At 38.6% G+C, this 27,829-nt stretch overlaps 6 protein-coding genes across 6 annotated transcripts; 5 read left to right on the top strand and 1 right to left on the bottom strand.

Moving 5' to 3' along the window:
• The first annotated feature begins 796 nt into the window (after nt 1-796).
• On the top strand, nt 797-11,973 carry LOC138130939 (lysosome-associated membrane glycoprotein 1). The gene is made up of 5 exons (XM_069047658.1): nt 797-938; nt 5,406-6,014; nt 6,245-6,439; nt 9,897-10,035; nt 10,744-11,973. Exons 1-5 carry the CDS (start codon nt 884-886, stop codon nt 10,805-10,807), a joined length of 1,062 nt encoding a protein of 353 aa, XP_068903759.1. The 5' UTR covers nt 797-883; the 3' UTR covers nt 10,808-11,973.
• On the top strand, nt 11,490-13,165 carry LOC138130943 (sodium/potassium-transporting ATPase subunit beta-like). The gene is made up of 3 exons (XM_069047666.1): nt 11,490-11,700; nt 11,750-11,942; nt 11,992-13,165. Exons 1-2 carry the CDS (start codon nt 11,490-11,492, stop codon nt 11,899-11,901), a joined length of 363 nt encoding a protein of 120 aa, XP_068903767.1. The 3' UTR covers nt 11,902-11,942; nt 11,992-13,165.
• On the top strand, nt 12,810-15,409 carry LOC138130944 (sodium/potassium-transporting ATPase subunit beta-like). The gene is made up of 2 exons (XM_069047667.1): nt 12,810-12,966; nt 13,017-15,409. Exons 1-2 carry the CDS (start codon nt 12,810-12,812, stop codon nt 13,163-13,165), a joined length of 306 nt encoding a protein of 101 aa, XP_068903768.1. The 3' UTR covers nt 13,166-15,409.
• Nucleotides 13,157-15,138, bottom strand: LOC138130938 (2',5'-phosphodiesterase 12). Its single transcript, XM_069047657.1, has 5 exons — nt 14,390-15,138; nt 14,200-14,339; nt 13,692-14,140; nt 13,525-13,642; nt 13,157-13,434 (listed from the first exon to the last, which is right to left on the bottom strand). Exons 1-5 carry the CDS (start codon nt 15,136-15,138, stop codon nt 13,178-13,180), a joined length of 1,713 nt encoding a protein of 570 aa, XP_068903758.1. The 3' UTR covers nt 13,157-13,177.
• On the top strand, nt 15,383-16,647 carry brn (beta-1,3-galactosyltransferase brn). The gene has a single exon (XM_069047660.1). It carries the CDS (start codon nt 15,533-15,535, stop codon nt 16,583-16,585), a length of 1,053 nt encoding a protein of 350 aa, XP_068903761.1. The 5' UTR covers nt 15,383-15,532; the 3' UTR covers nt 16,586-16,647.
• A 1,928-nt stretch (nt 16,648-18,575) lies between these two features.
• On the top strand, nt 18,576-27,762 carry LOC138130249 (cytochrome P450 4V2-like). The gene is made up of 16 exons (XM_069046678.1): nt 18,576-19,126; nt 22,818-23,012; nt 23,065-23,250; nt 23,385-23,734; nt 23,781-23,849; nt 24,117-24,288; nt 24,343-24,516; nt 24,569-24,723; nt 25,733-25,940; nt 25,993-26,193; nt 26,244-26,429; nt 26,577-26,920; nt 26,972-27,040; nt 27,094-27,265; nt 27,318-27,491; nt 27,541-27,762. Exons 1-16 carry the CDS (start codon nt 18,988-18,990, stop codon nt 27,699-27,701), a joined length of 2,955 nt encoding a protein of 984 aa, XP_068902779.1. The 5' UTR covers nt 18,576-18,987; the 3' UTR covers nt 27,702-27,762.
• The last annotated feature ends 67 nt before the right edge of the window (nt 27,763-27,829 follow it).

The raw sequence follows: 27,829 nt of genomic DNA, 5'->3' as shown, positions 1-27,829 counted from the left end.
CAACAGCGTTGCCACGTGTAAATTGCAGCGATGGTGAATTTTTGACATGGAAACAGAGTACAATTATGATAATTACTACCTGTTTGCGGTTGCTGTTCTTGATACAAAATAGTAGAATTCTATGATAGGAGGTCTTTAAAGCACGCCGCAAGTGTTTTAAAGACCCTTATGAACGTGTATCATATGCTATTTTTTATTATACCTACCTGTACTACAATTTCAAAATTATAACAAAAAAAGTAAATTGAAATACCTTTTCCGAAGTAATCTGTGTCATTAATCATTGATATATGTAGAAACGGTCAATTGTTGTTGTTTCGTTGCAATGTATATTTGTTATTCAATTGTGTATTAATGTCTATTTATCATTGTTCAAAATGTAGGTGAATTTGTTGTTACCTAAGCAACCTTTAAAGCTTTAGTGTTTTAAAGGCCCTTTTTTGCACGCATTTTGGTGTTAAAAACAGGGATTATGATTCAGGTATAATAAAAAATCAGTTATGACGCCATTCTGCCGCAACTAGTAATACACCAACCAGCAACTCGTCATTTTTTTATCGACACTTGTACCGACCTTTTTCGTTAACCCACTGTACGCTTTTTGAACTTGCATTGGCGAAACAACACACAATCAACCCCAACAATATCCATCTCTAACCCCTTTGTCAACTTGACACCTGCTCGTTCAAACTTGCCGCGTTCTTGCCCCCTTCGGCCACCACCAGATTGCGCTCTCGCCCGAACGTCAAACATCGGCCGTCACCATTCGCAGAAAGCCGTGCATTTTGACCGTTGACGTTTCTGCGTACTTCCAAATCCCCTTCAGTGGTATTCGTTTTAGTTCGTGTCGTTCAGTGTTTATTTGTGGTTCGACGAGACAAAAATGGGACCGTTGAAGGCGCTCCTCTTGGCCGCAGTGGTGTGCGTTGCACTTGGGGGTGAGTCGACCGAAAGGCGATCATGTCGGCCGCAAACGAAAACGCAGTTTCCGGTTTGTTTGCGGCGAACGTCGATCACGGCGGATTCGCGTGGCGATGCTGCGATTTTCTGGCGTTTCCGGGTGGATTAGGTCAACCTTGGGGTCGAATGTTGTTGCGTTCGGGGTTTGGAGCCTTGATCCTTGACCGATCACGGCCTGAAGTTGCAGCCGTTCGTGACGTTTTGTTTCTGTTGGTAACACTGCGGGGTGAAAAAGTAATTAATTAAACTCACGTCGGTCATTATGGCCGCTTCGTTTCTTGCGGCCAAAGTGAGTCACTTCTTGGATAAGACGGTCATGTGGTAGCGATTCCATCAATTTGTTTTGGTATATCGCTTTCTCTGTGACGTAACAGTTCGAGGGAAGTCCACAAATATTGTGGCAAAGCCCGTGCACATGGCTGTTATCAGGCATTCTCCAAATAGGTTATCACAATGTTATTCAGATAACTCCTGTAACGTTATATGTATTTCTAATATTTATTGTTGTGACAGACAGCCGCTTGCTTGATGACGAATCAATAAACAGAATTCAGTTGTGCAATAACGTCACCGAAGCGCTACAGAGATGTTGGAAAAGGAGGATTTTTTCGTTTCCTGTTTTTTCTTTCTGGCCCCGACTCCCGACTTGACCGTTAATTGGCCAAAAATGTTGAAATAATTAAAAAGAGAGAACGGACTGATTAATTTCTCGGGTGCGAGCTACAGGTCGTTCAAAAAAGTGAAGGAGTGCACCAGTGCATGCGAAATGCACTGGTTGCTTAAACAATTTGGGTTGTTGGCGGCGATAATTTGACTATTCGCCTCGAAGAAAAAGTTTTACGTGCGGAGTACCTAGGGTCAAGTTTCGTGCTGTTGAAGCCCGATCATTTCGAGTTTTGTACTCATAAAAATGTTACTGACCCATAGAAGATAAAAGTTTTTATTTAAAATGACCAGGAATTGGTACCACTAGGTTATCAGTTTTTTTTTGTTGATTAAAGTTCATTGTTTTTGTTTACACGTAAAATAACATTCATCACATTGTTACAAAGAGCGATCAAATTAATGTGTAATCGAGTTATCCTTGAATCTGAAATCGTATGTCGTTACTTGAACTCCACGTTCCGATAAACAGCTTGAAACACAGATTAGATCTCGACATATCAACCGCAAAAGACATACGGATTCAAATCCATGGATGATTCGATTACAATTTAATTTGATCGCTCGATTTGTGATATATTTTTTTTTTAATTTATTTTTATTTCAAGTGAACGACTAAAAATGTCTTATCGTGGGTCATTGTTTTTCCATTTGATAACTAACTTTGATAAATACTTTTTGATAGGATTGTTTTTTTTTACAAAGCAAACAAAAGGTCTTACGTTTTTGTAATAATTAAATGTGACAATAAGTATTGATATTTTGGACACTTATTAAAGTAAAAGGTTTCTACCGTTTGTTAATTGTCGAAATTTATATTTTTGAAAATGGAAGTAAGCATTCGAGAAGAATTTACCCGTGGGTTAACGAGGCTAAGTTTACTACTCAGAAGATAATTGTGGACAGACAGTTTTATTACGTATGAAATTGAATAGAAATTTAATTGCTGTGTGGAAATTTGACGAATATGTAAAGATGTGAAACGAAATCTAGTTAACAGCAACAGATGGCCGGACATTCCGTTCAACAAGCGTGCCAGAAATTGTAAGAGGCGTTTTGGTAACTTCTGGGGCTAATTGATCTGTAGGAAATAAAAATGTGGTGATTATTTCAATCTCGATCTAACAAGTGAGAAGTATAACTTGACAAAATATTAGGTATACGAAGTACTTGAAACAGTTGGGGTCACAAATGGGAGTCCTGTGGGATACCGTGAGAAGTATAATAAACAAAAGTTAGTATATTATGTGTACGAAGTCGATAATGTATTAAATTGAAGAAACAATGGGGTATTCCCTGAGGAATACCGGATGTACAGATGGAAGAAACTTGTAGTGTTTAACACGTTGGATAATTTCAAGTTCTTCAACAATAAAAAAGATGTACCTAGCTGATCAAATGCTTTTTGGAAATGTATATATGCAACGTCCACCAGTCCTTCATTATCAATTGTTTCTGATGTATACAGTGTAATCAAAAAATATGCGGAAATATTTTAAGCCGCAAACCACCAAGACATTTGAAGACGATTTGCACTGGGTGAAATTAAAAATTCAAAATTCACCTCATTCCGGCCCGTGGTCGACGCTAATGAAAAAAAAGCAAATGAAAGTGAAATGATAAGAAAGTTACCACGCAAGAAATTTGACACTGACACTGAATTGTGTCGAAAAAATGTACGACATTGATTGATGTTATTTATACACTGGAAAACTCATCGGACGCATCTAGTATGGCCACAGTATACTGTGGTATGGCTTCAGGATCACTTGGTTTATTAAGTCATTAATTAACTTTCACGGACCCTGGAATAAACGATTGTCTTTTTTTGATGGAGTCATGAAATGTCACAGTTTATCGGACGGGAGTTATTACTACCTCTTATAAAAAGATCCCCGATTCGATACCGAAGAATTTTTAGACGAACTCATCAAGTTGATTAGTTTTCGAAACGTTTTCCATCTCGATTTCATTTCGAAACCAACGGAAAAAATGACAAACCGTTGGCCCAAGTTCTGGCAAATACGGTGGCTGCGGCAACACACCACCCTAACTGCTGGTTCTTGTTAGGTAAAATGATTACATACTTTTGTTTTTCTGAAACTCGTTATTTGTGGCTGTTGAACGTGGCAGTTTAACACGAAATAAATAATTCTCTTGATCTCACCAAGCACAATGAAAGTTAATGGTGTAACATTTGGTTCCGGTCGAGGTTGATCGTCTTTGTCAAAGCATTGTCGTTTCAGTACTTATCACTTTCATTTCTCAACTTCTTACATATATTTTTTGTGTCTTGTTTTGCTCCCCGAATCGACACCAAACTTGTTCATTTTTCCAACCTTTCACAAGTTGATTGGAAGTAGATCGGGATGTATGGACCTTGTCCGATAACTTTCCGATGACTTTAATTCCAGTGTCGAAAACACCACCAACAGACCTTCAACTTGATCCAGTTCATCTGTCACCATCAGTACGACGCGACGGAACGAAATTTTTCACTACCGCCGCATTTATTGATCTACGGCATGCATTTTTTCAACCGGAAACGACAATAATCTGATTTTTTTTATTCAGGTTAACGGCTTCGAGTACAGTTAAATCCAGGAACAATTCCAGTAAAAAAAATCCTTTCACGCTTTTAATTCGACAGTTAAATGGCAAATACGGTTCGATCTACGAGTTGGCATTATTTGTCAAGAGTCAAGAGTCGCTTCTACAACGAAGAAATCTTTTCTGTTACCAACGACCGGTCTCGAGTTAATCTTTCCAACTAGTGCATTTCACCTTGACAGAAAACGTTTTCAGGTTACGCTGAAATTATTAATGTTTTATTCGATTTCACCAACTGTTTAAAGTCGAGGTAGTACTTTACTTGTTGCAATGTCCACAGATAAAATGATGTCGGGGTGAACGAAACGTCTTGTTGCGATTTTTATCTATTTTAGATTAGATTAATTCAATGTTGTACAATGTCATTTACAAAATTAGTGGGATAAAAGCAATATTACAGGACGAGTGTCAAGATTGCAGATGACGAGGGCGTTAGCCCGAATTCATCTGTAATCACACGAGTTTCCTGTAATACGCAGCCCACGTGTTATGTACAAAAAAAATTTTTACACTGCCCCAAATTAAAAAAATTAATCTTATCTATTGATTTTCGCCAGTGAAATAAATGAGTTTCATTACCGCACTCATTGGGATAAGAATTTACTTTTCCCACTGAGTGCGGTAATGAGACTCATTACCTCACTGAGTGAGGTAATGAAGTTCTTATCCCACTCAAAATTAGTTGGATAAGTATCATTTATCTCAGGGGATTAGATAAACGGACATTTCTAAATCGGGATTAGTGTAGAAAATTGTAAATTCTGTAAATTTAGGCTTTGGTAAAATTTCCGAAGTTACACTTACTAGGGGAACATATTTTTTGGAGTCGACGTGACAGGCTTACGTTTCTTATTTGTTACGGTTTATTTGCAAAACAGTTAATACAATTGTCACTAAATATTCCGTGGAAAATTTCTTCTTGTTTTATCTGTTTTATTTAACTGTAGGCTGCAACGAACATAATATTAAATATTTGTGTATTCACTGTTCACTGATAATGGCTGTCCTCCAGTTACACAGATAAAAGTTCAAGTTTGACACAATTTCCGTATATTTCTCATAAAATTTACGATTACACGACTCATTTTGCAACGTTGTCTTTTTTTTAAATTCTGAATATTGCGTCTAGAGTATTCGTCGACATTTTGGTAATCAGATTGAAAATGTTACAGATGAAAATGAGATGCCACCAGGACCACCTAATGGTTTTAATAGCACAGAGGCACCGACGACGAGCAGCACCACCAAGAGTACCTCAACCACAACTACCACAACATCTGCTCCCCCAACGACCACCTCAACAACTGCAAAACCGACCACCACCACGACACCATCTCCCACGACGACATCCACCACGTCCAAAACAACAACCACCACCTCCAAAACAACAACCACCACCTCCAAAACAACAACCACCACCGCTCCAATCACCACGACGACTAAAACGACAACAACGGCCAAACCGAGTCCGCCACCGGTCGATCCTGTTGGAACCTGGTTTGTCAACATGACCAACACGAACACGACGTGTTTGATCCTGCAGGCGGCTCTCCAAGTCGACCTGCCTTACAAAGTCGACAACGCCAGCAAGACGTTCTCGATCGTGGTACCACCAAAAGCTTCGGCCGGTGGAGCTTGCAGAGAGAACGTCGAAAATATGACGCTGACCTTCAGCGCATCCAACGCCGTCAACTTCAACTTCAAGAAAAACAAAGATGGGAAAAAGTACGATTTGGAGTCGGTGGTGATCACGTTGAATGTAACCCTGCCCGGCCAGAAAGGTAAAAAAAAAGGAATAAAGAAGGTTTTGTCCGGGGTAGTAGCTTGGTCATCGCGATTTTTTTTTTAAGATGTCCAACAAAACGAGTAGTTTTCCATTGCTTCAGTGGCCACAAACAGGATAACGAACATTTCCTGTTGTAGCTTTTTCTTTCGTCTTACATCTAGTTCTAATTGTGACGTGCACCCTCACGAGAGGATGCCTCTAAGAGCAAATTTTTCTTTATCATAGATTGGCAACTGTTCGTCTTGGCACACAACAAAGATGAATTCTCGACGCCCGTCAGCAATTCGTACAAGTGCACCAAAGAGCAGACGTTCAATTTGATGTCGGTGCCGTCGACGAACAATACCGCCGGTATCTTGCGCATCAGCCACCTCCAAGTGCAGGCGTTCCGCAACGAGACCAACACGAAATTCGACGAAGGTGAGTGAACGTCCGTCACGTCGAGTTGACGACTTGCGCCGGCCGAAAAAAATTAACCGTCGGGAACGACACCACCAGAACTGATTTCAGTGGGGTTTCCGTACTTTTGACAAAGACAAAACAAAATGCGGACAATTGCTTGGTTTATCTGCTGCCGCTCAGATATCTTGTTGTTTACCGCAGCGTTTAGCAAAAACGTCGACGAACTAGTTAAGTCAGTTGATTTGTTTATCGATGTCATAAAAGTTCCGTAAAGTAAGGCATAATAAACAGTCAATGGGTCACAAATATGTGTCAATAGCAAATTATGCATATTATGCTAATTGATCAGTTTTAATTAATTGGTTCGTTAAAATGGTATCGAATAGTCAAGTCACTAATTTCTGCAAACGTTTACTCTTTTTAAGACCTTTTTTTGGTTAGTATCAAAATTGAGATAACGCAAAGAAAAAAACACTAGAAAAAATAAATTAAAATACAATTTTTGAAAAATTGTGCGTAGGGTGTGCAGTGTAGAACTGAAGTTGAACGAATTCGGGTCTCCCAAAACAACTTTTAACAGAAAATTTATTTTAGTCGTAAATGTGATTATGAAATCAGCTTTTTTTGTTCGACACTGTCAGAATTTGAGAATTTTCTCCTATGTGAACGGATTTTGATAAATGTGACAACTTGTCAAAACGAAACGTCAAGCTAATTTTAAAGGTTTTAAGCGATTTGGAGCCTTTAAGGGGCTCGTCGAACAAAAAAAACGTTGTATTCACCTCGTTCGTGTGTAAATTGGGCCTTTTTTGGCACTCGTGGGCCTTTAAAACGCTCGTTTCACTCGCGTTTTAAAATGGCCCACGTGTGCCAAAAAAAGACCCAATTTACACACAAACTCGTCAAATAAACTACTATTTTACTTTATCGAAACCAAAAATTATCTAATCGACACAAACAAAATCAAATTATTTACCAACGAAAAAAGTCCAGATTAATCCGGTTTAAATATGATTATGCTTCGTATCCATCTCGTGGACGCTTATTTGACCGTGACAAATTTGATTTAATTTATTAATACAAAAAATTACAAATCTAAATTAACATTAAGGATTTGGTAAAAGTAGGTTATATTATGTACATCATTATTATTATTATAAACCAGTTAATAGGGTGGTTTAAAAAAAAGTCAATATAACGGAACAGGTCAAATGCATTTCTGTCAAGGTTATAATTTTGACACATTGTAATCACTGATGAAAACATATGAAACATTTGACAACTCTACGTAGAAACGTTGTGGACCTCTTGTGTTGTGTAGGGGCACCAGAAATGACACTTTTCCAAAACATTACAGTCGATTATATCATTCGCAGTTCAAACAGAGAAAAAAAGTAATAAAATGACGAGAAAAACCTCTATCAGGATAAAATGCAGGAACTTAAAAAAAAAGTCGAACCGTAGATTAACACAAGTAAAGTTGCAAATTTACCGATGCAGTTTGAAAGAGACTTCCGACATCTTCAAGGTTAAAATGGAAGAATGGTTTCCATGCAACGCTAACGGCGAAACCATAAACTAAAATGCATTCACGTTGTTTTGGCATAATGGGAGGCTATGGAAATTTTGCATTTAATTTGATAGTAAAGCTCTGTGTTGAATTAGGTTATGTTTTCCTAAGACAGCGTCGCTGTCTAGTGCATTGTTGTCAATTTTACTATGTAGTTTGCAATAGAAGAATATTCAGACATCGCGGGAAATTCAGCAACATGTTATGTTCATTTTGATAGGTCCCCTTGTCAGGCACTTTTAATACAGTGTGTCCAACGTTAAAAAAATAAAGCACGGCATGGCATTGCTTTTCCGTTATGTCAAAACAACGTGAACGGTGTTTAGTGCTGCAGATAATGTCAATATCGCAGCCGGCCATGAAACATTTCCCCGGCATTTGAGGTTACGTCGAAAAATGTAATGGTTGGACTTCCTCTAATTTGATAATCACTGGATATCGCTGTCGTACAAAACAAATAGTGCGTCATAGTTACGTAATTAGAATTTTATTTGTTTTTTTTTTTCAAACCTGTAAAAAGAATGGGCGAGTTTTGTGGACAACTTGCATCCATTACCCCAGGTTAAAACAAAAAAAAAACACCTTTCAGATGCAATCGTGTACGATGTAAATCAGTTTCGACGTAATTCCGGTCTCTTGCGACTATCTATCGATTAGCGTTGAATAACTCCCTTTGTGAGTCTGGAAAACGGGTGAAGGTCGTCGTCTTTGAATAAATATTCAATTAAAATTTGCATTTCCGCACCGACGTGTCAACCTCTTTTACCGTAAAACTGATAAAACGTTGTGTTTTCATCGCTATTTCTAGAACGTATCAAGGTTCGTTTCATAACAAAGCGAAGTTTCTTGACAAATTATTTATAGAAATTCGATTGTTTGTTTTTCGATGGATATTTACGAGGCGACCATGAAGACTGTCATTCGATATTGATTCTTCGATGATGTTTAACTAGACGAATTTTTCCAGAAGAAGTTGATAACGTTTGATGTTAAGTTCTGTAAGTTAAGTTCTGGAAAAGATTCGGTTTTTTTTTTACCCGTAGGTCAGGGTAATAACCATTGCGAAGGATTATTTACTGTGCATTTGCATCATTTCTTTGTGTCAATTTTATCTGAAAAAAAAGGAGGCAAGATTGCGTCTGAATTCACCTTTAAATTGATGTAATGTAAATAAATTAAAAGATCGTTGCTTTCAATTTCATTGTAAAACCTGCCCTTTTGCATTTTACCTTCTTCCTAGCGATTCATACTTGCTACTTCCATTCTTGTTTGAGATTTTGTTCGAGTTTTGCGGTTGTTTTTGCGATGAGCATGCGGAAAAGCAACGTTACCGCTACTGCTCGACCGATATTAGCAGTAACGTTGAAAGTAATTTTTCTCCAAATGGCATTTCCAAGCCATCAACGACGTTCAGTGTGAATGTTTGAGATGGCATAATCGGCAGTCGTTTCGTTTTTCTTTGAAATTTCGAAAAATTTCTGCCGCTTACCTTACCAACGCACTTGTCCGTTTTACAGTATCAATCAAATCACCTTCTTTTCATTTAAAAACTCGTCGTAGATCTCGTTTAACGACCGTTTCCTGTCTATTATGATAAAGTACTGTAAAAGTGACCAACAAATGTTCAACAAGAGAGGTTTTAATTTAATCTGGTTGCGCAGAACGTCTTTTTCATCGGAACTCAAGCAGGTTGCACAAACTGTGAAGGTTTATAGGTTAAAAAAACCCTCTAATGTAGTAGATGCGCAAATTTTAATTGTACACATTTGCATCGTAGAATGCTGGCGGTAGTGCGTGCAACGATTGTCCTATCGCGACCACTTTCGGCTAGCGGAAGCGTCACTATAATTTTTGTTTGTTTATTTGTTTTTGTTTTAATCTGATAATCTGATGTGTTGTGTGCAGCTCTCGACTGTCAAGGTTCCGAGACACCCGACGTGGTCCCGATCGCAGTGGGTTGCGCCCTCGCCGCACTGGTCATCATAGTCCTCGTCGCCTACTTAATAGGGAGAAGACGATCGCAAGCTCGCGGTTATCTTTCTATGTGAGTTAAAATCAAAACACTCCACCGCTTATGTACGACGGGTCAGTGTACTGAATTCAAACCATGTCAGCGTTTTTCATTTCTTTTATTTTAATTTTTCACACACAAACACACAACGTACCTGTTGGGTTTTGTTTTGTCGCTTAAAATAGTATCCTTCCCGAGTATGTCCGAATTTGTTTGATTTCTTTCGTAATTGCTAGTTTGTGTTTTATTATTATTATTACTATTAAGTCTTGTAATTAAGTCACCGATCCAGACGAATCTATTCCCAATTCTAGATATGTAAATTCATGTATGCTCCCGCCAAAATTCACATCAGAACGAATAAATACTATTATTACTGTTTAGATCGTAACTAACCGATGAAATTTGGTGAAGTTTTTAATTCTCGAATCTATTGTAGCGTTTGATTTTTTAAAAGTATCGATTTTTTTTATTGGATTTAGCGGTACCGAATCGCAGATAGGTACTTGTTACAAATAACATTTGGTATGGCTGAAAACTGTATAGGCTGTGACAGCGAATTAATAAAAATGTAAATGTTGCAATGTGCAAACGTTAATAAATTTTTTCTGGGATATAAACAGTTTGTTTTTCTCCGCACCCCTCGTCCCGATTCTGTGCTTGTGGAGTGTTTTCTTGTCTAATCTTATACAATAACACAGACGAGTACTTTTCTAATTTTAATTCGTCCCGTTTTTTTAGGTTTGCTCAAAATAAAAGGGAAGAGGATTACATACCGATGAAAAATTTGTCGTGCTTTAACTGAGACATCAACAAAAACGCTTCGCCCGCGAAACGCAATCGACCGAACAGAGGGTCGGTGTTGCATTTCGCGGGCCCCAAATCACTTGTTATCGCAGTGTTTGTAACGTTAATCAAAAAAATCAAAAAAAAAAAAAAAGTGAGATCTTGCCAACGATATTATTTCGTAATCATCTCATGTCGTAGATTTAGTTTATTATTTTTTTCGTTGTGATTTTTGATACGATGAATTGACGCAATGTGATTCTATTGAAATATTGTGATATTAGACTTAAATTTTATTTATTTCAATTAGAATCTAGTCGGGTAAATGTGTGACGTATTTACCTCGTCTATCCGTTAAATAGGTGCACATTTATCCATCACCATTAAATATTATCATCACCATTAATACTGATTAAACGCCATTTATACGATGCAAGTTGAGTATTATTGCTGATAGGTGCACGCTTTTCAATACGTGTTGTACTTTTGTCCCTTTTGATTGATTAAATGTTTACTGGTTCATCCCGTCGTCCATTTTATTACTGACACGAGTCCCATCGCCACGACGACCGAAGACTAAACGAAACAACTTGTCAAACGTGCAAAAGCGCTGCCGTCCAGTTGCTACGCTTTCTTTCCCATTTTTAAACTTCACTCTTTGACATTTTGCAAGTAACGACTGTCACTGACCCCCCTGCGCGATGCCCGACGCCTCCTCCCACCGAGACCTGCAGTCTCCTCACCATCCTGGCCCCCAGAGCTCGAGGGACTTGAGTCAGTACACCAGCGCAGAACTCGACCAGCTGAGGAAGTCCAACGCCAACATCAAACTGACCAAATGGGAAGCCACCAAGTTGTTCTTTTGGAACAGCACCGAGCGCACGGTTTGTTACAGGACCGGGACCAGCTGGCGTACGATCTGGCGGCCGGGACGTAACGTTTACTAAAAGATTCGTTTCAGTTTTCATAGTGGTGTTCTATTCCGTGTTTGCGGGCGTGATAGTCGCCTTGTTTTATGGAATGATGCTCATCATGATATTCTGCATCAAGACGTACGCGCTCACGCCGGTCATCAACAAGGACTCCCTGACGAAGGAGCCCGAATACATTTAGTATCTTACGGAAGAAGTGTTGTCAGTTTTATACGATTCTTTGTAAATATTTTTAATATATCGTTATTGTCTTCTTCCTCGTTATTTTTAGATCACTCTAGTAGCATTTCTGTCCGGACTCCAACGCTCAACTGGACTATTTGCGAAGAAATCCACTTATTCGACGCATTCTGTACTCCTGCCTAACTGACAGCGCCATATTTGAACCCTAACCATTTGGGTTTTGTGCGCAAACTCCAATTCTCACGAAAACTTGCAAGAACACGTTGTCTCACGTGGTAAACATGAATCCATAACACAAACCCGGAGGCAAATAATTTTGTTGGAAAAAGCATAGGATTGCGAGATGAACATAACCTCACTTACCTCATCACGAATAAATTTCTCGCTCTGCAACATATGGAATACGCGGAACACATACGGCACTCACTAAATCAAAATATGTTCACAATTCGTCATTAATTTGGCACCAGATAAACAAATCTGAACAATTTTAACTTGAATAATTTTCGTGAACGTCAACGATTCAAAATTTCTGCAGATGTGCCAACCGTATAAAAAAAAATACTACAAAGGCAAGAATCACAGACTAGTCCGTTTAGTGAGGTCTTGTTTAAGACACGATAAAAAGTTGTATTTCAGTTTTTTTTTTACAATTTTTTAACGTAAATGTGGTTAGATTTGTGCCCTGAATAGTTTTATTTCTTCCATAATTTTCATTTTTTGTTGTTGTTGCGCTGTAATTTATGCTGACAAATTGAGCGAATCTGTCAAAATAGCAGAATACTTTCAAGGTGATATTTAAAATAATCGATAACTAATAATCATAATCGGGCCATTTCCTGGGGTTCTGTTACCTCTTGTCAGATTGAACCTTGAACTAACCCTTTTTGTCTGTCATTTTGCAAAATGCGCTACCTGCGAAACGTTCCGAGCACCACCAGCACTAAGAGCGAGTTCTACTTCGACCGGAAACCCGACAACATCACCAAGTACCAAGCGTTCAAGCGCTACGTGTGCAACTGGGAGGACGGCACCGCTTGCAACAGGACCGCGACGAGCTGGTGTCCGTCGCTCTCTCACGTCCCTCCGTTCACTCAAAACCCTCAATTCCAGGTCTCTTGCTCGTCTTTTACATCACCTTCTTGTTTCTGATCTACGGCTTGTGCGTCAGCATGGTCGTGGTGGCCGTCACCGCGATTGACTACTTTACCAACGGGACTCTGTACAACGTGTCTGAAATAATAAATCCGATGCACCCGTGATATTTCCTTTATTCACGTCCATTTCAGGTCGGACACGAGCGACACGTGGTCTGAGGGGAAAACCACGCTCGGGAGCGCGGTGTGCTGGCTCAGCTCCTCGTGGCTGGGCAGGGGAACCACCTGCACCACGTCAAAGTTGGCCGCTTCGCAGTAGATGTAGTCGAGGCAGTCGGCGAAGCCGGCCGTGAAGTTGGTGTACTTGGGGGTGCCGCAGGCGCTCTTCAAGCGAAGAGACTGCTGCAAGGGCACCCTCACCGCTTGCTGGAGGTCTGGAAGAATTTTTTTTTTTGTAAATACACTACAAGTGTTCCGAAAGTCCATGTAAAATTAATAACCACCGCTACAGACGTATTACTTACTGCTTTGGAAGTCTACGTGGTCCTCTGGCACGCTCCCGGTGGTGTACAACTGATAAATGCCGCACTCTGGCACGCTGTTGAAATCCCCACAAAGCACCAACGACAACCTCTTACCAAACTGAAACACCCCAGTTAAACTTTCATCACTTCCGATTAAAAATAATCACCTCGTTTCTGAACCTGTCCATGATGTGTTCCAAGTAGCGAATGATCGCAGCCCCCTGCAACAACCTGATGTGATCAGCGTCTGGATGGAAGTACAAATGTGTGTTCCCCACAACCAAAACTTCATTTCTATCCAGCGACTCCAAAATATTCACTTGCAAAACAGTGGATCTGTTTAGAATTCGAGCGCTCAACTCTTGATTAGTTTCAACTATTTCCCAAATATCCGAAAACAGTTGGTTTGAGTTGAGCTCGTCGGAAAGCACCAATCTGAAGGTTTCCAATCGCTTGAATCGATTTTTGTTGTAGAAACACGCCAATCCCTCGGCCACGAGGCCTCCCTTGATGCAAAAATCCGAATCATAATCCAGCTGCTCGAAGAGAGGTTGTAGGTCGTAGTTGTAGATCTTTCTGTCAACTTCTTGCAAACAAATGATGTCCGCGTTAAAACCTAAATCGAACGACAAAGAAAAAATAAAAGTCGACTATTGAGGGGACCCGCGAGCGAACCTTTAATTTCTTTGATGAACAATTGTTTCCTGTAGTCGATCGCGAGGGCGTATGGAGGACAGTAAGGGTGGAGAACTTCTCTGGTGAAGTCAGAATCGCAATACAAATCTGCTAGGATGTTGTAGGACACCACGCGGAACCTATAACCGCCGTTTGAATAACCGAATCGACTCTACAAGTTCTGACTCACGTGTCCCCTTGACACTTGTCCTTGGTGAAGTGGTGTCGCGTCTCGAACGGGCAAAATCCGGGTCCCGCTTGGACTTGCACACTGGAAACAGCTTCAGCTCTTGGTCCTTCCAAATCTCCGCTTTTGGGTAAACAGCTCAGCTTCAAAAACGCCCCAACGTCGCTGTTGCAAGTGTCATACACGAAACCGTCCCCCACGTGAATCCACTGATTTTTATTTGGAGATTTGTACCAAGTGAACTCAGACAATTGTCGGTCCGCGTAGACGGTCTCGAATTTGAGCGGGTAGACCGGAAAACCGGCCAAGATCGAGCCGGGTAGAGTCACACAATTGACCCAGGGCGAGTTTATCACCACTTCGAACTGGTGACCGCACACGTTCAGAGTCACTTTGTCGGACGATAGAGCGAAGATGTCTCTGCACAAAACATTCTCGTCGCCTACCAAGTTCCCGTTCACGCTCACGGACACCTCCACGGGTGCTTGGTTCGGGTTTTTGGACTTTTTTTTGACGACTTTATCGATATTGGCGGCCACACGTTGGCTGAACGAGGACACGGTTTCGGAGGCTCGCCGGCAGAAATTGAATTGTCTGTCTACTCGCACGGTTGGGTCTACGTACTGGAAAGTCAATTCGAATTTTTCGTCGTCGGTTAAATGCCTCAAATAGGCTCGATTCATCTTGCAGATGTGCTGGTGGAGGTGGCGCAGACGAAAGTACTTTAAGTGCTTGAAAGGTGTCAAAATCATTTGGGATTGTTAAGTCGGGAACGATTTGTTCAACAGGAGTGATGCTAATGCGAAAAGTGCAACATTTGAGGCGTTTTCGGCTGTTTTGGGCTGGATTGAGGTTAAGTCAGGTGGCGATCTGTCAACTCGAGGCGTTCCCTTAGTCGCTTCCCTCCTGACAACTCTTTGTGTTGTACCCCCACAGCTGAAATAAAAATGAAAAATCAATTTTAAACTCGTTAATGCCGTCAGTTTTGTTCTTAAACGTTGCGAGTCTCAAAATTAATAAAAATCTTGAAGGAAGTTGTTACGGGAACGTCGCCGACACGTTGACATTATCGATAAAAACAAAGCGACCTAACCTCACTTTTCCCCGAAAGATGTAGTCCGTTAATTTTAATCAAATTAATCAATTATGTTGACGGTAAAGAAACCGAAAAATGTGTTGTACGTTTGCACCTTTTTGTTCCTGTTATTTTATTGCGGCGTGTTTACGCACTTGTTCGAGAGAGACTTCGCCAAGAAATTCCACTACCCGTACGACGGAGACATTCAAAATTTCGTCGAGCAACTCCGCGCTAACGTCACCCCTCACGTCCCCCCGATAAATTTCTACAACTTCACTTTCACACTGGCACACATCGATAAGTGCAAGAACGTGGAGTCCCTCCGACTGGTGTTCTTAGTTAAAACCGCCCCCCAGAACTGGAAGCGGCGCGTGGCCATCCGCAGCAGTTGGGGCTTCGAGCGGCGCTTCTCCGACGTGGAGATCCGCACGGTTTTCCTCGTCGGTCAGACGACAAACGAGTTGCAAAAAGAGATCGACCGAGAAGACCGAGAGTTCAACGACTTGATCCAAGCCGATTTCCTCGACGACTACTACAACAACACCTTCAAGACCATGATGGGGTTCACCTGGGCGACCAGATACTGCCCGAACGCGCGGTTCTACATGTTCGTGGACGACGACTATTACGTTTCCACGAAAAATCTGTTGCGCTTCATCCGGAACCCCGCAAATTATCCGCGCTACCTCGAACCCATCGGGAGGAGGCTCAGCCAGTTCGACTTCGACCTGGACGAGGCCGTCGTGCTTTATACCGGGTTTGTGTTCAGATCCTCGCCCCACAGACACCGGACTAGCAAATGGTACGTGTCTCTGGAGGAGTACCCGTACGACCTATGGCCCCCTTACGTCACAGCGGGGGCCTACGTGTTGTCGAGGGAGGCGCTGCTCGACATGTATTACGCCAGTTTCTACACCCAACACTTTCGCTTCGACGATATTTACGTCGGTCTGTTGGCCTACAAGTGTAAGATAGAGCCGTTCCACTGTAATGAATTTTATTTTGGCAAGTTGAAGTATGACCCCCAGGATTACAAGTATGTGGTGGCGTCTCACGGATACGAAGACTCCAAAGAAATGTTAACCGTGTGGACCGAACAACGGGGGTTGGGGCAAGCTTGAAACGATTTACCTTTCTTTGCATTTGTTATTTAACACTTTCCCGTCCTAAGTAATTAATTCACGTTATTCGTTTTTTGTGATTTTACCGACTGATATTTTTAACAACATAATCACATTCATAGATACAGAAGTGGAGACTACTTGTTCATTATTTTTCTTGGTACGTTGTGTATCAAAATATGTTTGAATTTCAACATTTATCGCTCTCTAATGTCATGATGACGTCATATCTAGGAGTCTGTCAAATTCTCTACTGGTACGTGTAAATAAAAAAAGAGCGTAGATGGGAGGCTGGATTTGTTGCTATTTTGAATAAAAAGAACTTTGTACTGTTACGCAAACTTTTCGAAAATCGAAAAATGTATCGTCAAAGAGTTAATAAAATATATTTTAAAAAATGTCTGTCGATTGTTTTGTCCCCTTGTGATAATTAACCTGAAAAAGCGCCAATTTTAAAATGACAAAATGGTGGATGCGCCGGGAATTAATTTTTTATGACGATCAAAACGAAAGCATCTATGGTTAATAAAACAAAATAAAAAATGCATTTTATTCGATCTATAAAAGTTTGAAAATTGTTAATAAAAAAAAACAAATATTCAGTTGGAAATTAATTATGTTAGAATCAACAATTTTTCGAATGAGAAACATTAAATTAAGTACATAATCCAATTACTTATTCTAAGTGCATTTTATGAAATGAAGCTCTATTTACTACATTCAATGGACAAAGGTTGGAGCTGTGGAGCAAAAAAAAATCAGGATATTGCGTAATAGATTTGTTTCGCATTTTGTACAGTAATGAACTATATTACTGTACTCAAAATCGTACAGTAATAGGTCACTTTACAACATAAATTTTGAGTAATACATATTCAACTTTTTTACGAACAAATTTTAACACTCATAATGCGAAAAATAGTATACGCTCCTCGTCAGAAAAGTGATTTTACTGGACTCGTATGGCATTTAAGAACTCGCTAACGCTCGTACTTAAACTTGCCATACTCATTATTGCCGTTATAACTTTTTATCTGCTCGGCCCACATAAATTGACCAATGAGAATCAAAGCCAGATTCAATCTGTATAATTTTTCATCACACTTGCCACGTAAAAAAGTTAAGGTTAACATTTTGCTGTCAGGTCCACAATTATTGTTTTAGGTTTTAAAAAATAAAATGTCATTAAGACAATTCGAATGTCAAAATTTTTTTCTGTGTAAATCAGATCGTCTTAACAACCCATTTGATTGGTAACTAAGAAAATGTAATGGGCGGGGCAGATAAAATGTTACGTTGTCCTTAGTATAGTAAACTATCACTTTTCTGAACTCGTAACGTAATCTACTATTATTCACAATTAGTTAGTAACAGAGCTTTTCGAACCCCTTAGAAGTTGGAAAGTGAACGATTCCACGTCTACACTTGAACCGGTCAGAAATAGTAAAAAAAGAATCAGTAATGAGACGTAATCCGTCAGAAATGAAACCATTTCCAACCTGTGGGGGCGTTACTATCGCACCAGGCGCGAAAATCTGTACGTTTTTTCGTATGGTAGTTTGCTTTTCTCAGGTTAGAGGTTGAGTGTTGATTTTCGTGCGGATTCCCGCAATTCTGGGGGTGTACACTCTATTTCACCATCGCAAATTTTGTTTGTTAAAAAATCTGAGCAAATGTTAATTTGGTTTGACTTTTGAAACTAAAATTTAATACAATCTAAATCGTTTAGTGCCTGCTAAGTGTCAATATTTTGCCAAAATAAACGATAATATTGGGTTGGTTTTTATTTATTTTTTATTGTTATAATGTTGCTTGTTTTATTAAATGACTGATTGTGAATAAAATAGTATACAAACCTTGGCGAAAGGACTATTCCTGTGTCTCGAGAACTAGTTCACCTCGAGGCAAGCCTCTCGGTAAACCATAGCTCGTTTTCTTCTTTATTTTTAATAATTTGAATAGTTTATTTTTTTATATTTTAGTTAATTTTCTTCTCTCGACAGAAATGGAATACTTTCCGCCTCGGTATATCATATATTAATATTTTGCAATATTTAGCATAATTACTACAACAGCATATTTTCTTCAATTTGCATTTCAATCGTGACTGAAAAAATCGCAAATTTGTAGCATTTTTTTTACTTCACAATCACCGTAGCAACACTAATAACATGAGGAAGTTGTTTTTAGTTAGTCTTGATGTCATTGACATTCCACAGTGTTTTTGAATGACAATTTAAATGTTGCGAAAAGTGCAACAACTTTCGCGGTTTTCTTTTGATTTTCATAGTAGAATTCAGATCGAGGGTCGAGAGTAACTATCACGGCATCACTTTTTTTTTACCTTACCAACTGGATACGAGCGATTTTAACAATCATCTACTACGTTCGACCAGCGAAACATGTACATCCTGTCAAACGTTATCCCCTTTCTTTTTTTATGGGTGTTAGCCATCAAACGGATATTTGTCTTAAGGAAATTCCCACAGACTCCGGCGAATTTCTTCTTCGGACATGCCTTGCAACTCAGGTCTACTACAGGTGAGTCTACATTTTTATAAACAAAATTTCCCCAGTCTTACCAACAGTATGTTGTCTAACAAATAACTCCAACAACACAGGTAAGTTTATCGCATTTTTTATTAAAATATAATTTCATTTTAAGACACAGTTTTATTCTTACTCCATCCAGTACAAACTAAACCATGATAGTCATAAAAAATACAAGAGAATTGCCAGTGATTATTCGTATTTTTTTGTGCATTTCTAAAATTACATTTACCGTAGCTGATATTGTTGAAATCTCATATTATCTTCTAGAGTACTACTGCGGGCAAAAAAAGTCATCAACGTCATTGTCTTGACTTTTAATGTGAAATAACCCTTACCTGATTCTAACCCTACTTTGAATTTATTGACGTTGTCATTAAGTATTGTAGGTTGTAGGGAATGATTGTAAATAAGCACGTAGTGAATATTTATTTAATGCAAAGTTCCAATCAAAATGTACGTTTATCAAAAGAAGAGGGCATTTGGAAAAGGAAAATAGAAGTATAAAATAAATTTTTAAACTGTCAGCTGGAATAGTGTCAAAAAAAATGACAATAAAGCTTGAACTACATCGAATTTTTCAAAACTGACAGAAATTTGATGTCCCATTTTTTTGCCCGCAATAGTACAGTTACGATCACACGGAATTTCGTCAGTTATTTTACTGTCAATTCGAAAAAAATTGTGTAGCCTAAGCTTTATTGTCATTATGACTGACATTTAAAATTTTTGTTACAGAAATTCTGTCACACACAATAAAAATGATTGACAAATTGACATCCATGTCAAAAAGTGGGGTTAGACATATATAAAACCTGGTTTGCAGCTAATGTCAGTTGAATGACAACGACTGACGAAATTCCGTGTTCGTGACTGTACTCCAAAATTAAGTCGGTGATTTAATAATTAAAAAAAAAATTACCGGTAGTAAATCAGTGTTTTAAAAATTCTCGCATAAAATGTTAGCTTTAATTACATTTAAATTAACACTATAACCACATTATGAAAAACATAATTATGTTGTTTTGTAAAAAGTCCTTGACTTATTTATTTAGATTAGAAAGTCTAATATTCAAAATGAGATGTTGATTAAAATGCAAATTTAATAATAATAATAATAATACGTAATTGGACTGCAATTTATGTTGCTTCGCTAATTTGGTAATTGTTATTGTGCACCAGTCGTAAAGCACACATTCGTAACGATTCAAACATTGTAAAGATTAAATTCTATACAGTAATAATAATTAGACAAAAAATATCTCTTGTGCCAAGAAAACTTCTGCGGAAATACCTCCTGTCAAGGATCCCGCTAGATACTCATTAATAAAATAATTTCGTAAACATCCTTGACAAAAAATTCCAAAATACGAAAGAAAAGGATAAAACATACGTCTTCGTAGTTGGTAAATTTACTTTTGTTATCAAATTTACTACAGTATTAATAGGTATGTCGGAACTTAATTGCTACATGTTGGATTTGACACGTGAAGATAAAATCAATTAACCATTTAATAATGTTAAACAAAAATCGACTTCAGGAAGACATTGTCGAACTTTACTTTCTGAAACTTCAAAAGATGACTGTTGCACATTCTAAAAACGAGTTTTTTTAGACAGAACCAAACAGAGAAATACGAAGAAAATTAATTTGAGTCACTCCTTTTAACACAAAGTTTATGAAATGTATACAAATAACTATTTCAACAACTTGATTTTTTTACTTTTGACATTTGAAATGTCACATTTCATAGTTGTCTCACTCATGACACGATTTACACAGTACTTTATTGTCATTATGATTACCGTCTTGATTATGATTGGTATTTTTTGGGTGGTAAATTTCAAAACTCGAAATTATTTTGTCATTTTCTACTAAACAGAACGTGTTACCTCAGGTAGGTATCTACAGGGTGTCTCAAAATTCGCGAATTCCAAATTCAGAGCGTTGTAGGGGATCACTTCAGTACTGTGTTTTCAATTTGGTTGTAGGTCGTAAAATTTTATGGTAGTTTATGTTAAAGATCTTGCGGGGCTATAAATCCTAGTTTACCACTAGCAGGTAAGGTAGCTCGGTGGCCGCATGGCTGTCGGAGACAGTGCTCCGAGGTCGCGGTCCCGGCGCTAGTGGGTTCGAATCCCACCGAAGGGGGAGGATTTTTTCGAAGGAAGGAAACTCCGCCGGGCGGTGGATGTGTGTGTATGTCTAGTAGGGGCTGACGGTAGTGTGGTGGAAGGAAGAGCGACACTCTCCCGACAACACCGCGAGGTCAGCAGGGTTCAAATCCCAGGCCGGATGGCCTCCCATGGATGTTGTGTGTTGTGATATTCGTGTTGTGTCGTCCAGAAAAAGGAGAGGAGAGAGGGTGGGCGTAGGTAGCCGGGGAAAGTACATACATTGGCCTGAAGGTGCACTCTTTGAACTGGGTTTTCTTCAAATACAGATCGAAAAGAAAAGTTCAGTGTTTATTGTTATTTATGGTGTAGATGATTGTGGAAAATAATAACGTAAAACCATTTTTTGAAGAATAGATTTACTTTGGAGTAAAAAAATCTTTGTAATTCTTCTTAAAAATGGAACGGCAACGTAGCTAGAATAGTATTTTGTCACTGTGGATATGAAGGCTGCTATGTATTGAACAAAATTAAAGTGCTTATATCTTCTCCAGGAAGAGCGACTTTTTTTTTTCTAAGTAAACTAGGCAAAAATGAATAGGGAATTCCACAATTTTTCTTGGAAAGCAAAATAATTGCCCCAATCCTCCCACGTATTCTTACATAGTAGATACATTTGAAATGTTACAGGTACTTGAAACATTACATTTCATTACAAATTTTAAACTGTAGTTAGAAAAAATTCAAAAAAGGAAAAATTCCCTATTCATTTTTGCCTAGTTTATTTTTCCAGCTCCACTGGGTCCTTCCCTACCACGCTCTGAATTCGGAATTCGCGAATTTTGAGACACCCTGTATGTACGACTGCTCTAATTTCGTTCATTCATGTCGGATTTTTAGAATATCTGAGTTTAAATTGATTGGCAGAATAACAATATCCATCTCAAAATGACAAGAAGCGAAAGTGGGGTAACAGTTCCTAAAGGTTTATTTACACTTTACGTGAATGTCAAGATAGTGACCGCTACAATTTTTTGGCCGCTATAGTACAAGATGATCAAAAAGAAAACAAATCAAGGGAGCCATCTCATCTTTTGTTTTATTGGTCCCGTTTCAAAGTAATATTCTAATAAAAATGTTTTCTCTTCAATGGTTAAACCCATTTTACCACTTATACTGGGATAGTTTTGCTTACAATTACAGTAAACGTCTGTTTTGACGTTTCTTTGACATTTCCGCGAAAAATCTGCTTACCAGTGGCGTCGCGTATGGCAATAAAGCTAATAAATTACCCACTCTTACGAATGTAAAATGTTGCTCGTTTATTTTATAAATGTCCTCCATTATTTGAAAATAATAATAAAATGCACAATTATAATTCCAACGTCTACAATTAATGAGGTACCTGTGATTTTGTATCAAGTACCGTTTGAGACCACGCCTATGCATTGAACGCTTATTTGCATAGAATTCCGCTACGACATGACCGATCAGTTGCAACGCCTGCTCTGATTTGTTTTCTTCTTGATCGCTTTGTATAAATAAGGAAACAATTTTTTTATCTCAGATATATTGAACGCATTTTCAAAATTCACCGCCCATGCACCCACTGTACGAGTGCGTGTGGGGCTAGTCGTCGGACTGGTGACCGCCGACAACAAATTCACCGAATTCATCTTGAACAAGAGCAACTTAAAAAAATCAGAAAACTACACATTCCTTCTACCGTGGCTGGGCTCCAGCAGCCTACTCCTGAGCGACGGTAAAACGGCAATAATTAAAAAAAAACTATCACTCAGACGTCGACGTTTCAGGTGACAAGTGGAAACGCAACAGAAAGATCATAACCCCGGCTTTTCATTTGGAAATTCTGAAGAAATTCGTCGGCGTTTTTGAGTCAGTGGGAGATGTCCTCGTTGACAAGTTGGTAAAACATGACGGATCGTCCAGTGTAAATTTGTACCCTCTCGTTACTCTTTGCACCCTTGACATCATCTGCGGTAAGTGGCAAAAAGTGTGTCATGACCGGTCAAAATGTTGTCTGAGCTTAATTCGGACGCTGACAGATGACATTATAGTTAAAGCACGCTTTAAAAGTTTCAAGTTAAATAAAAGTACACGGAAATTCATGCAGAGACTGCAATGGGAACGAAAATCAACGCCCAAAACGGAGAGAATGCAGAGTATGTCAACGGCGTACGAGAAATGTGTCGAATTACCACCGACAGATGTCTCTCTGTAATAAAAGTACTCGATGGGCTCTTCGCCTTGACGGCGGATTATCGACTTCAAGAGAAGCTTTTGAAAGTTTTACATGGTTTAACGTTAAACGTTATAAACACCAGAAAGACCAACAAGAGTGTAGATGGTGAGCAAGAAGGTAAAAAAATGGCACTGTTGGATTTGTTGTTGAAATTTTCGGATGAGGGACAGTTACTCAGCTACCAGAATATTCGCGAAGAAGTCGACACTTTTATGTTTGCAGTAAGTAGAAAAGTTCCAACAGTTCTGTGCTGAAGTTTGATTGAAGGGTCACGACACGACGGCTTCGGGGATTTGCTTCACCTTGTACTGCTTAGCCGCGTACCCTGAGGTTCAGGTCAGTGCAAGAAGTACAAAAAGATCCTTTATTTTATATTCTAAACAAAAATTTACATTTACTTTCTTACAAATATTCATTCATACAACAATTTACTAATGATCCATGATGTGGAAGACATTACTTTTGTTGATGAAGCTTGGTTTTTATCTATTCACGTTCTTCAGCTTATACCAAGATGTGCACACAAACTGTTATCGAGAAACGAACGAAATGTTTTAAACTAAGTGTGTGTTATTGGTTGCATAACTTACAATTACAATTTAGGAAAAAGTGGTCCAAGAACAAAACGAATTATTCGGAAACGACAAAAATCCAGAAATAACTTACGACGAATTACAAAACATGAAGTACTTGGAACTCGTCATTAAAGAGACCATGCGTCTCTACCCTCCAGTTCCGATCGTCGGAAGACTAACAACTGAAGACATGGAATTTGGTAGTACAAATTCGAAATTTTTTAAATTGTATACTCATGTTTTAACCATTTTAGATGGAGTAACGATCCCCAAATACACCAACATCGCAGTTTTCATTTACGGCCTGCACAGGAACCCGGAGTATTTCCCGGATCCCGAAACCTTCGATCCGGAGAGATTTGCACAAGTGGACGGTTCGCTTTCTCATGCTTATTTACCGTTCAGTACAGGGTCAAGAAATTGTATCGGTACGTTCTTAACTTGTCCCACGTACGATAAAGCGATTTTGGAAATTTTCAGGTCAAAAATTCGCCATGTTGGAAATGAAGAGTGTCATTTCGAAAATCGTCAGACATTTTGAAGTACACGCTGCGATTCCGCGGCACAGTTTAGAGTTGGCTGCAGAGACAGTTTTGAAATCTTTAAGTGGTGTCAAAGTTGGACTAAAGAGACGGGTTTAACTAGATAATAATTACGAGTATATTAAGTAACGGCTCAAATGATCTTTGATTTGCAAAAAAAATTGTATGTTGAAGGTTGAATAATTAATACACAATATTTGTCACTGAACAAGAGAAGTATAAATACAAAAAAGTTACCAAATTTGTTCCTTATTAAAAAATTCTTTATAAATTGCAGCAAAAGAAGCGGGAAGTGAAATTCATATAAAAATGTTTATATCATTACAACTAAGTGAAATATTTAACGCATAAACACTTCAATTTGTGACAAGTGGAAAATTTCTTAATTTTAAATTAAAGCAAGCAGAGAGTAGGATCTTGGTTCACATTTTATCTGCGATAAAACTGTCACAAATAAATGTATCCTTGACTCTAAAGATACTGATTTCAACTTGTCCACTTTTTAAGATCTGGCCATCTTAAGGAGATGTGGATACAAAAAGCTACCATAGTATAGTTATACCCAATTTTTTCAAAGCAAAAGTTAATCCTTATCTTGTAAATATGAGTGGTGCATCTGTAAAAAAAATGTCTTGCGTAGGATATTGTCATTGCACGGGTAAAAACCTAGTTGAAATGTCTCCTCAAAAAAAAGTTTCAGGTAATAATAATTGCACATAATGTTTTTTAAGACTTTGCCCAAACGAACACGAAAAATGTTATTCAATATTCGTGCGCTGTGAGTTTTCAGGTATTCGGCCTGTTTTGCAACACTCGGCTAACGCCTCGTGCTTCAAATTTCGGCCTCATACCTAAAAAGTGATCTGACAGCGCTATTCATATGAAAATAACTATTACAGCTAAACGGCTATAACGAATATTATAGATTTTTTACCTAAATAAAGTGATTAAAGACTCTGATGTGTTAAGATTTCTTACCTTTCATATTCCTCAAAGTAAATGATAAATAAATATTCCATACATCTACGTCTTTTATTTCGCAAACATTTCTAATTATAGAGTGGGATAAGATCCAAGTATTTTTAACTGTAGCTCTATTTAAAATTATCTGCAACTGTATTTACTGTTGTCATTTGAGTGTTGTCTGTTTATCAATCGAGCTGCGATAATGATTCTATTTTTACTAATAGTCGTAATAATTTCTCTATATTTTCTGCTAGAAGAAAAGAAGAAAACTCGTTTGAAACAATTTCCCGAACCACCAGCCAAGTTTCTTGTTGGACACGGCCTAGAAATCAGCTCTACCACAAGTAAAAAAACATGAATTACTAATAAACTATTTGTTGTAAATTTGTCTTCCAGACCTATTGCACACATTTACAAAGTTCACCACTGAGTATGGAAGCACTGTGAAAATAAGACTTGGATCCTTTTACATATCACTTTTAACGATCGATTACAAACTCATTGAACTCATCTTGAGCAGTAATAAAAATTTGATGAAATCTCTAAATTATAGTTATGTACGCCCATGGTTGGGAAACGGATTATTACTGAGCGACGGTACGAAATCGATTCGACATTTTTCCAAACTAAAATGTTGCAAATTATAGGAGCATACTGGAAACAACACAGGAAAATCTTGACACCCGCTTTTCACTTCGAAATTCTGAAGCAATTTGTAGGCATTTTTCAATCAGTCGGTAACGTTTTGATTGACAATTTACGAAAATATGAAGAGTCATCTAGTGTCGATTTGCACCCTCTGGTTGCACTGTGCACCCTCGACACTATCTGCGGTAAGTTTCTGTTCGCGCAGTCGACGACGATGTCGAATGAGCTTAGATTTCGGAAAGCGTCATCGTAGCTTGATTCATTCGACACGAAAACTGTCGAAATGGAAAACAATTAGGTAGGTGAGAATGGTAATAGAATAATTTACACAGAAACCGCGATGGGTACAAAAATTAATGCGCAAAAAGGTGACAACAACGAATACGTCCACTGTGTTAAGGAAATGTGTCGAATTGTGATCGACAGGTGTTTATCGCCTATAAAACTGTTCCGCATCACATATTGGATGACGAAAGATTACTACATTCAGAAGAAAGTGTTGCATATTTTGCACGAATTTACCACGAGTGTTATTACGTCCAAAAAGCAGACGAAAAAGGGTAGAAGTGATGACAAAAAATCCGCGTTTCTAGATTTATTGTTGAAATTTTCCCAAGACCAAAACTTGCTGAGTGACGAAGAAATCCGGGAAGAAGTCGATACGTTTATGTTTGAGGTACTTGATAAATCTGTTTCAGTTTAGTTAAAAATACCTATTTAATTTTAGGGCCACGACACTACCGCTTCCGCCATTTGTTTTGCACTGTATGCTTTAGCCAACCACCCCAAGATACAGGTATGCAGATAAAACGCAACTAAATATATCTTCTACATATTTTTATGATTCAGAAAAAGGTCTTAGAAGAACAAAGAGATTTGTTTGGAGATGAAAAAGATCCCACCATAGCCTACCAAGAGTTACAGGATATGAAGTACTTGGAATTGGTGATAAAAGAAACTCTACGACTGTACCCTTCTGTTCCCGTGATTGGAAGATACACACAAGAAGACTTCTTATTCGGTGAGACAGTCACTCACAACACCCACTCACTTTCTTATTTTGTTTGACACAGAAGGTCAAGTGATTCCCAAAGATACAAATGTCGGATTGTACATTTACGGCCTGCACAGGAACCCGGAATATTTTCCAGAACCGGAAAAATTCGACCCGGACAGATTCGACAACTTAAATGGTTCTTTACCTTTTGCCTACATCCCTTTCAGTGCTGGACCGAGAAATTGCATCGGTGAGTCCGTGGCAAAGTTTGTTTTGACAATTGGAAGGGTATTTTCCAGGGCAAAAATTCGCCATGTTGGAAATGAAAAGTGTCATTTCGAAAGTGATCCGCCATTTTGAACTAACACCCGCCGTGCCCCGACACGAATTGATTTTATCTGTGGAAACTGTTCTTAGGTCGGCGAATGGGATCAAAGTAGGCCTCAAGAAGAGAATTTAAAATTTGTGTTTGTTACTCTTTTTCCTAGTTGAAAAATAAATATTTGCGACATCAACTTTCAGTCAGATACTTGATAAAAATAAAAATGTAACGAATTAACGCAGAAACCAAGAATAAACGGTGAGAAT

Source organism: Tenebrio molitor, chromosome 5, assembly GCF_963966145.1.
Source record: "Tenebrio molitor chromosome 5, icTenMoli1.1, whole genome shotgun sequence".
NCBI classification, from domain to species: domain Eukaryota; kingdom Metazoa; phylum Arthropoda; class Insecta; order Coleoptera; family Tenebrionidae; genus Tenebrio; species Tenebrio molitor.
This window is presented reverse-complemented; position numbering and strand designations above follow the sequence as displayed.

What these genes read in the sequence shown, in the direction of transcription:
- LOC138130249 (XM_069046678.1), top strand. Translation starts at nt 18,988, where the DNA reads ATGTACATCCTGTCAAACGTTATCCCCTTTCTTTTTTTATGGGTGTTA. An exon ending in CAGCCTACTCCTGAGCGACG is followed by an intron (nt 23,013 to 23,064) that starts GTAAAACGGCAA and finishes TCGACGTTTCAG; the next exon opens with GTGACAAGTGGAAACGCAAC. An exon ending in AGGGTCAAGAAATTGTATCG is followed by an intron (nt 24,517 to 24,568) that starts GTACGTTCTTAA and finishes GGAAATTTTCAG; the next exon opens with GTCAAAAATTCGCCATGTTG.
- LOC138130939 (XM_069047658.1), top strand. Translation starts at nt 884, where the DNA reads ATGGGACCGTTGAAGGCGCTCCTCTTGGCCGCAGTGGTGTGCGTTGCA. An exon ending in AACCCTGCCCGGCCAGAAAG is followed by an intron (nt 6,015 to 6,244) that starts GTAAAAAAAAAG and finishes TCTTTATCATAG; the next exon opens with ATTGGCAACTGTTCGTCTTG. An exon ending in GCTCGCGGTTATCTTTCTAT is followed by an intron (nt 10,036 to 10,743) that starts GTGAGTTAAAAT and finishes CCGTTTTTTTAG; the next exon opens with GTTTGCTCAAAATAAAAGGG.
- LOC138130938 (XM_069047657.1), bottom strand. Translation starts at nt 15,138, where the DNA reads ATGATTTTGACACCTTTCAAGCACTTAAAGTACTTTCGTCTGCGCCAC. An exon ending in GTTCATCAAAGAAATTAAAG is followed by an intron (nt 14,141 to 14,199) that starts GTTCGCTCGCGG and finishes CGTTCGATTTAG; the next exon opens with GTTTTAACGCGGACATCATT. An exon ending in TGGACAGGTTCAGAAACGAG is followed by an intron (nt 13,643 to 13,691) that starts GTGATTATTTTT and finishes GGGGTGTTTCAG; the next exon opens with TTTGGTAAGAGGTTGTCGTT.
- brn (XM_069047660.1), top strand. Translation starts at nt 15,533, where the DNA reads ATGTTGACGGTAAAGAAACCGAAAAATGTGTTGTACGTTTGCACCTTT.
- LOC138130943 (XM_069047666.1), top strand. Translation starts at nt 11,490, where the DNA reads ATGCCCGACGCCTCCTCCCACCGAGACCTGCAGTCTCCTCACCATCCT. An exon ending in CAGGACCGGGACCAGCTGGC is followed by an intron (nt 11,701 to 11,749) that starts GTACGATCTGGC and finishes GATTCGTTTCAG; the next exon opens with TTTTCATAGTGGTGTTCTAT.
- LOC138130944 (XM_069047667.1), top strand. Translation starts at nt 12,810, where the DNA reads ATGCGCTACCTGCGAAACGTTCCGAGCACCACCAGCACTAAGAGCGAG. An exon ending in CAGGACCGCGACGAGCTGGT is followed by an intron (nt 12,967 to 13,016) that starts GTCCGTCGCTCT and finishes CCTCAATTCCAG; the next exon opens with GTCTCTTGCTCGTCTTTTAC.